Here is a 9,082-nt window from a genome sequence, read left to right on the forward strand (position 1 = left end):
GAAAGAAGACGTGAAGATGCTATGTAGATTAGGGTTTCGAGCTTGATGGTTTTATTAGGGTTGGGCAAATGAGATAGAGATGGAAGAGGAAGGGAGGAAGAGTATAATTTGGACGTTCAAGTGGGAAAGCGGACTTGAAAATGAAATTTTTGACTACAATGAAATTTGAGATGGGTTTTTGGGGAGAAAAGTGAGTTTTGGGGGAATCTCAAAATTTTTAAAATTTTAAGGGCTTTTTGAGCCACGAAAATGGTGGGACCATACCTACCCTAAACCTTTTACTTTTTTAGAGGGACAAGTGTAATTATCAGTACTGAAAGCCTAGTCCCCCTCCCTACATCCTAGTCTCCCTCCCTATATTCAAAGGAGGCCAAATGTGCATAATCCTCTATTCTTATTGGTCATACTTTCATTAGCAAAAGGCCCAAAATATATTCATATGTCCCCTAATGTGCTATTATTGTGGTAAACTAGGGCACATGTCAAATGACTACTATAAAAAGCAAAATGCATGAGAAGTGAAAAGTTACAGTAAGGTAATTATGCATCATCTAGTAAATAGAGTGGTGATGACAAAAGTGAGCAACTATTTGTGATGTAGCACATGCTCAGTTCCACAACAAGAGACATGTCAAGGATTGTGGCACCTTCAATCATATGACTAGTCATGGTGGTGAGTGGTTTAGAGACATGTAAAATTAGAAGAGTGCATACAAGTTGCACTTGGTGATCGCCAAGATGTTGTATGATCTCTATACGGGCAGCAATGTCCCGTTTCTTCCAGGTGTCAAGATCCATTGGAGCTGTGTTGTTGTAGGTGGGGATGGCATAAAGTTGTCAATTAATGACCAGAGCTTAGAGCACTGAACGAGGATCTCCATGCAAACACGCTAGACAACATAGTTTGAGCTGGTTAGCTCATCAATGTAGTGAATGCGTGAAGCTATGGAATTTGCCACAGGTGCAGGAGCAACTGCAGGTAGGCTCGGGTTGCTAACACCTTGAGTGGAAGCCATGGCTGAGGTCCAAATCAAAAGACAAGCCAAACACACACAGAGGGGAGCAGGGTAACCAAAAAGAAACAAGACTACCTAGTTCTCTAAAACAAATTATACCAAGTAAAAACTAGCGTAATCTTGAAAACACGGAGTGAAGAGTGAATGTTTAAAACAGTCTAAAACGCTTGAATTACTTGCTTTCGTATTGAGAGTTATATATATAGGGTAGTTTGTTACAAACTCTGGTGTTACCGTTTATCGTTGGTAGCTAGAACTGAAAAATGTAATAAAATAAACCTAAGCTAATACTTACATAAAGTAAGTTTTATTTATAGCAGTCCGACGACTAGGGTTATATTTTAACACTAGACAAAAGTTGCATTTCACACACGAATGTCGGTCATCAGTGCGTTTGATTCCAATTCGAAATGTCGTAGTTTTGCAAGTGGTCATCGAGACTGGCCGGACTCTGGAGGCTGGGCGTCCAGAGAGCGGATGTGCAGGCCTCTGGCAATCTCATGTCCGGACAAGCTGATTTGGACAGCTGCTGTAGCTCGAGCCTTGGAGGGCGCATTATGCATTTTGAGCGAGCTGATTGTGGTGGAAGGCTAGAAAATTCTTGACTCATCTCGACATCATCCATGAGTCTTTTATCGGCGAGCTGTGCAAAGAATAATCACACGCCAAGACGTCATGCGCTGATGGTGTTGACGAAGTCGAATTGTGGGAAGTCCTTGCAAAATGCGCCGGTGGCCTCGCTTGGACATGGCCCGCGTATACTTTTGCAGCTTGCTCCTGCTGCATTAATGCATTGTGACCCTTCGGAGGAACAGGGCCGGCTCCTTTAGAAACGCTTGCCGCCGTCCAAGAAGCTGGCCGCATGAGACGCTTTCGTCGAAGGCGACAGATCGTAGAGCCGACATTCTGCTCCACCAGTATGCTCAATTATTAGCGAGCGTAATCGCCATATTGAAGCAAGAAGAAAGAAGAGTTGGAAACGCGATATTGTCATATCCTATGTAAGAAATTAAAGATAAGAGAACGTGCAGCTTATTTTCTTGGGTTGCGCAGTTGCTAAGATAGGTTGAGGGTGGACCTGAGGATGGATATTGTATCGGAGGTGTTGATGTGAGGACGGGTCCATTCTGTACTCGTCCATGACCCAGCAAGTTTTGGTACCCCTGGGTGCTCTGCCCTCGTAGAAGACCAGAGTCTTTCTCAAGGCTGAGAAGTACTGATGATGACTCTGATGATCATGCTCATGATGATGCTGCGCCCTCATGGCGCTATTATGCTCATGGCTGCCGGCATGCAGTAGCGTGTCCGTGCCAGTGGCCTTCCAATAGCCGGTCGTGGTGCGGCGAGTGGGCCTCTCCCCATTGCGGAACCTGCTAGAACGAAGCACAAAGAAAAACCAGTACTCCGCCGGCTCATGACAGTCTGTTTGTGCCGCCATGGCTGCATGCAAGGAGTAAGTCCGTATTAAACGCACGGGCCACTGCGATCCAACTCTTTAAAAAAAAAAAAAAACCTTTACAAGATAAAATATGCCGAAGATGTCTAATCATGATTGACATACGATCGACTCAACCCGAACGTGACTACAATAAAATTTCTGTATATTTCTACCAATTAGAGGCAAAAATGAGTAATAACAATAATCAAAATGATGGATAGCTTTTAAATGAGTAATAACAATAATCAAAATGATGGATAACTTTTAATTTTTTAAAAAATAATATGGCCATGATGCAAAGGTGTAGCAAAACAAAAGCAAAGCAACCAAAAATAAATAAAACAATACAATAAAAAGCGGTGTAGTGAGAAATAAAGTATGTGTGTGAGATTTAAGGCAATATAGCTTATATGTTCGTAATATGCTAGAGTAATGGCCACTGATTCTTCCTAGCTTTCAGGGCTGGTGATGAAAATCAGTTGTAGTAAACATTTTTGTATTTGAAAAATAGATTTCAACAGAAAAATATACTATGCATTTCGATTTATATAAGTAAAAAAGGGCGAGGATAGATTTTCAGGAGATAAGGTTCCAGGAAAATTAAAGAAAAGAGGTGGAGACGGGAGAAGAAAAGCGATGAACCCCGATAACAAAGGTTGCACACCAAACTTCTCTTGCATTTCTTCTAACTACTCATAGAACTTATGTCTTGTAAAGAGAAGGCCAGCAAATGATCAAGTCTTACGTTAATTTCTTTCTCATGTTGGTACCTTTTCAACAATGGAAGCTTAATAAAGGTAAATCCATGGCAATTAATCACCTTGCCCAAATCATTACTTAACGCAACACTTGACAATTCATAAAAGACCATCATCACTTTCGTAGAAATCTTTACAATTCAGGAAAGGTATAAATATTTAGAAGAGAGGAACACTTGACAATTCACAGAAGATCATCATCACTTTGGTAGAATAAGATGGTCACTTTGGTGGAAATACGAGAAATTCTCGAAAGATCTCTCTCTGTCTCTCTTTGTTATATATATATATATAATATTTACTTATTAGAATTAATGGAAATCTTAACCGTTCAGACAAGTTTCAATTTTGCGAAAATTCGAAAGCAAGATATTGATCACCTTTGGAAATATCAATTCCAGAATATCAGTTAGAGCATGATGCAATTAATAGGGCAACCAAAATCTGCGAGCTGCTAATTGCAAGGTTAGTGCCAATTAGGTTAGCTGCATACACCACGGAATCAAAGCAAAATGAATGAATTAGTTTAACCTGGGAGCTCCCAAGGGTCGTGGCTATACAGATCGACGGTGGGAATGAGCTGAACGGGAAGCTTGTGGCCTTGCAGCATCCTCCTAAGGTAGTAGCCTACAAGCTCCTCTTCGGTTGGGTAGAATCGGAAGCCTGGCGGGACTGCACTCTCGTGCTCACGACTAGTGTTACTACTAGCGGTATCACGTCTCTGTTTCGCATCTTGATCAGCTGGTTGACGCGTTATGGCTTCCATATATTAACAAGTATTCGGAATGGAGGATAGGTCGCCGCTGGTATTAAAAAAAGAAAAGCTTACAGTGCTGAGAAATGGCCGATTATTCAGGTAAGAGATATGAATATTTAAAGGAAGTGGTGTGCGCGTGGCGTGTGAAGAAATTCTAATTGTCTGCGACCGATTGCAGACGCGTGGAAGTTCTACTTTTAACCGATACAAAACTTCTTACCAAGACTGTGGCTAGGAATTTGCCTTATAATTAGACGCTTGCATGCATGCATTGCATTGACCCAATGTTTCTAAAAAACCGTCAACTTCCACGCCATACAAAAAAGCTTTTGACTACGGACATCATATCCTGATTCCGGGTCAAGAGTCCCCACAAACTAATGTCATTGATTTATCATCAGCAAGCAGTCATTGATTTATCAGCAGCAGTGATGTCCCAGTAAGCTCTGGCGCTTCAAAGAACTCTTCTTCTAGTCGAAGCGCAGGCTTTCTTTCCTTTGTTGTGACTCGTGAGTGCTTGACGACCGGTTTCCCCCCTTTTTTTTCTTCCTTCCGCTAGTAAGTTGAATGTTGTTTATTTGTTTATTTATTTATTTTGTGGGGGGAGGGATTTTCATCTGGCTCCTCCAAAAGTTTTTCAAATACGAGACTTTGTGGTGATGACTATATGATAATCTTGTAATTCAGCCATCACTTCATGAGTTGGGCCTATTTGCAACAATTATTTACAACCTTTTTGTAACACATTCAATTCATTGCTATCCACAATGTTCTTTTGGTTGCTATACATGCTAGTATTTTCTATACTATATGAAAAATAGCAACGCCTATACTAGTGCTTACATTATTGAGAGTATCTGTGCTGGGAAAAAATGATACTCCACGTTCCTCCCACCAATCTAGGTAGCATTAAAAAAATAATACCCCCCATTTCTCGCATCAGTCTAGGTAGCCTTATTTGGAAAAAATCTTAACATGGTTTCAAGTTACGCACCAATGCCATGTAGCATAGGTTTAGATCTCAAGGCACTCCCATTCTCCTGATCTCTCTCTTTAAAGCACCAATGTTGTGTAGCATAGGTTTAGATCTCAAGGCACTCATGTTCTCCTCATCTCTCTCTTTAGACTCCACACCATTTGGGTAGCTCTCGCACAAGTTTTTCAAATGCAAGACTTTTTGCTATATGACCACATGGTGTGCCACTAGGCTTGTAAACTTGAGCCATCACTTGAAGAGTCCGGCCTATTCGTAATCCTTTTTTACTTCTTTGTAACACATTATGGTTCACTTCTATACACGATGTTCTTTTTGTTGCTATGGGTGCTTGTAGTTTTGATTCTATATCTAAGAATAGCAAGGTATATATTAGCACTTACATTATTGAAAATATCAAGGGTATATGAAAAAATAGCAAGGTCTATATACATATATATATATATATATATATATACAAAATCACAACTGGAAGTCGAAGACCTCTTCCCAAGATGCAGGGTGATCTTAACCAATATGGGACACAACAGTGCCAAGGGAGTCCTGTGGGGGTTGATCAGAAAAAGATACCTTGGTACCAAACAACAAGCTTTGCTTCTTACATAGATCTAGATGGTCCGTGTATATGGGCCCACGTGGCCATAACTAGAGTGTGAACCATATAGTACAAATGCATTGAGTTTTGTATATTTGAATGCCCTCAATAATCTCTATGTAATCATTTGTCCTTCACTAACCTTTGTGCAAGCATATAGCCCTTCAAATCTGCCAAGATGTAATACTAATTTCTCGGCCCCATACCTATAGTTCAGGCGCTTCGAAGCCGCCTATGCCTCTAAAACACGCTGCAAATCTGTTTCATCTATGGGTATGGGTGTAGCACTAGAGGATGTCCCTCCATAAATCTGATCTTGGTCCTATGGTGATGAACCCCATGATGCATCTATATGCAAAACAACATTACATAAATACATAGAAACATAGCTCACATAGAGCATCTATATGCAAAACAACATTACATAAATACATAGAAACATAGCTCACATAGAGCATCTATATGCAAAACAACATTACATAAATACATAGAAACATAGCTCACATAATGTTGTTTTGCATCTATATGCAAAACAACATTACATAAATACATAGAAACATAGCTCACATAGAGCATACATTACATAAAAAGCTTATGCATAAAGCCTTAATACATAGAAGCTCATGCATAGAAGGCTCGTGCATAAAGCCTATGCAAGAAGCCTATGCATAGGCTTCATGCATAGAGCTCATGGATAGAGCCTATGCATGAGACCTATGCATAGAATCCTATGCATAGGTCTCATGGATAGAGCCTATGCATGAGACCTATGCATAGAAGCCTCATGCATACAAGCCTCACACATAGAGCCTCATGCATAGAGCCGCATACATGAAGCTCACGCATGAATAAGGTCTCATGCATGCATAAGGCCTAGAGGAAAAATATATGCAAGAAAACTAATCCTCGGCACCTGAAGGTGCCAAAATAACAAAAAGCAAGGTCAAGAGGCTTACCTCTCATGCTTGTGAGAAGAGCTTCTTTGGAGAAGAAACCCTATACCTAGCCACAAAAAGCAATAAGATAAGCAAAGTTTTTATATATAAGAAACTATTAATATAACTAGTTAATCATTGAAGAGAGAAAACAAGCATACAAGAGAGCAAGGTGAAGGGTCTTACCTCTTATGCTTGTGAAAAGAGCTTGTACACGCGGTTGATCTTCTTTGGAGAAGAAACCCTAAACCTAGCCACAAAATTCATTGAGATAAGCAAATTTGTTATTTATAAAAAACTATTAATATAACTAGTTAAGGATTCAAGACATCATACAAGCATACAAGAGCACAAGAAAGCATACAAGAGATGTAAGCAACAAAAGATTAAAGAGAAACAAGCAATAACTAGTACTTCTAAAACCCTATATTAGTGCACCTTCAAGAAACAAAAGATTAAAGAAAACAAAGAAGATAAGGAGCAAGGTACATACCTTGATAGGAGGAGGGATTGTGAAGGAGGGAAAGTAGAAGAGGAGGAGAGCTTGTGAGGGAGATGAGGAGAAGGGGTTGTGAAGATGGGAGAGCAGGGTTAGAAATTAGGTAGCCTCCTCTCCCTCCAAAATAGCCTGCAAACAGTAAATGCAAGAATACAAAAGCAATCAGCGAAGCATAGGAGGGAAGTATTCGATTGTTTTTCCTAGTACGCGGCTATGGAAATGGCTCTATCTACGTATATAGCTGTGCTGACAACTGCGTAGTCTAAAAAACTCCACAGAGCTATTTTTGGCAGATTCTAGGGAGATAAATTTGTGCTTGATGAACTTGAATGGTGATTTCACACACTTGTATTGCATGGCATGATTTTTAGGTACCCACCATGCATAGAAAACCATCGATGCCTTCTTCTTTTGATGATGATGAGGCACCCATGCGAAGTCAGCATTAGTAGTTGTGTCAGAAGATTCCATGTCCATGAGAGATGCAAGGGAACAATTCTATGTTTACAACAAATCACAATAAAGCATGTGCAAGATTTGCAACGTGTTTTAGAGACACAGGTAGCTTGGAGCCACTTGAACTCTAGGCGTGGGGCGAAGAAATTATTGTAGTAGGAAAGGGTAATAGGTCACCCCCAAAGTCTGGGGAGAATAGGTATCACAAACACCACAATGAAGCGGACACTTGGGAGTGGCTCAAATGCCAGGGACTGGTCACCAAAATAGATATCTAACAAGCTTGACAGGGCAACTTAGTGAGACTCTAAACTTGATTTTTAATTATCACCCAACTTGTTTTGCTTGTGGCTAACTTGTTTGCATTGCATTTTCTTTTAAGGTAGGAAGATGAGGATGTTGAAAGTAATAGTGATGATGAAGGTAGTGGTGCATGTGGTGAAGATGCGGGAAAAGATGAAGACAAAGACAATGAATTAATTTAATTAGTGTCTTATAAGTCTTTATTTGTTTTGGTACATAAACACTTTTAGTATTTTGCAACTTTGTATATGATTTGAAAGCAATAAAAACATGACATTGTTGTTTTGTTTTGTTTTTTTGTGTTTTAAGTGATTGTCTTTTAAAAAAAGTTTAAATAATGTGATTTAAAAAAGGGGACAAAATGGGCAAGATACGTGGGGGCACATGTGCCCCACATATCTCACCCTATATGTCCCTGTTTTTTTTTGCAAGACAATACACGACTATAGCCGCGAGTAGCTATGGACGTGGTTATGTGCGCTACTATAAACACGGTTATATGAGCTATTGGAGAATTTTCTATATGTGATGCTATAGGCGCACAACTATATGTCCTGGTGTACACGTGGTTATATGCATTGTTGTAGCTGCGTACATAGTCGCGCTTATATTTGCGTGAATGTTTTTTTTCCATTTATGGTTCCTTTGTAATTTTTGTGGCTCTTCACGCGGCTGCACTATTCATTTTTTGTAGTGATCATAATAGTTTTTTCTCTTCCAAAACCAAGAAACTTCAGCTCAAGCAAGAGTTGCATGAGGTCAAAAAAGGTAAAAGACCGTATTAGGAAGTTTGGGAATTGTTATGCTCAAGATACACATTCTCTGACAACTTTGGAATTGTTATGCTCAAGATACACCAACAAATAGATTGAAAAGAAAATTCCCAAAGTAGTGGGATTTTTCCAAACTCCCTAATATGTCCTTGTAACCTCAACATAAGTGATTATGTCTTAAAGATTAGGAAGATAGTGGATTAGCTGGGATCCATTGGTGTTAAAGTTGAGGATGACGATCTTTTGTTGGTCACACTTAGAGGCTTGGCCAAACAAAAGAAGCCATTTGAGATATCTATTTCAGTCAAACACAAGTTTTCCAACTTCCAGGAGTTGATACCTCTTATGATGTTAGAGGAGATCAGGTTGATAAAGAATAATCGGCCAAACAAAAGAAGCCATTTGAGATATCTATTTCACTCAAACACAAGTTTTCCAACTTCCAGGAGTTGATACCTCTTATGATGTTAGAGGAGATCAGGTTGATAAAGAATAATCAGCCCAAAGTATCTAGAGAACAAGGTTTTGTTATGAGTAATAGGACAATGTCAACAAAGT

At 39.6% G+C, this 9,082-nt stretch overlaps 1 protein-coding gene across 1 annotated transcript; it reads right to left on the reverse strand.

Annotated features, from left to right (window-relative positions):
- Positions 1-1,622: 1,622 nt before the first annotated feature.
- LOC147616805 (protein FEZ-like) lies at positions 1,623-2,454 on the reverse strand. The gene is made up of 2 exons (XM_086777207.1): positions 2,095-2,454; positions 1,623-1,922 (listed from the first exon to the last, which is right to left on the reverse strand). Exons 1-2 carry the CDS (start codon positions 2,452-2,454, stop codon positions 1,623-1,625), a joined length of 660 nt encoding a protein of 219 aa, XP_086633333.1.
- Between the last annotated feature and the right edge of the window lie 6,628 nt (positions 2,455-9,082).

Source organism: Cibotium barometz, chromosome 38 (genome assembly GCF_041138505.1).
Source record: "Cibotium barometz isolate CiBa-2024 chromosome 38, ASM4113850v1, whole genome shotgun sequence".
In the NCBI taxonomy this organism is placed as follows: domain Eukaryota; kingdom Viridiplantae; phylum Streptophyta; class Polypodiopsida; order Cyatheales; family Cibotiaceae; genus Cibotium; species Cibotium barometz.

What these genes read in the sequence shown, in the direction of transcription:
- LOC147616805 (XM_086777207.1), bottom strand. Translation starts at nt 2,454, where the DNA reads ATGGCGGCACAAACAGACTGTCATGAGCCGGCGGAGTACTGGTTTTTC. An exon ending in GATACAATATCCATCCTCAG is followed by an intron (nt 1,923 to 2,094) that starts GTCCACCCTCAA and finishes CTGGTGGAGCAG; the next exon opens with AATGTCGGCTCTACGATCTG.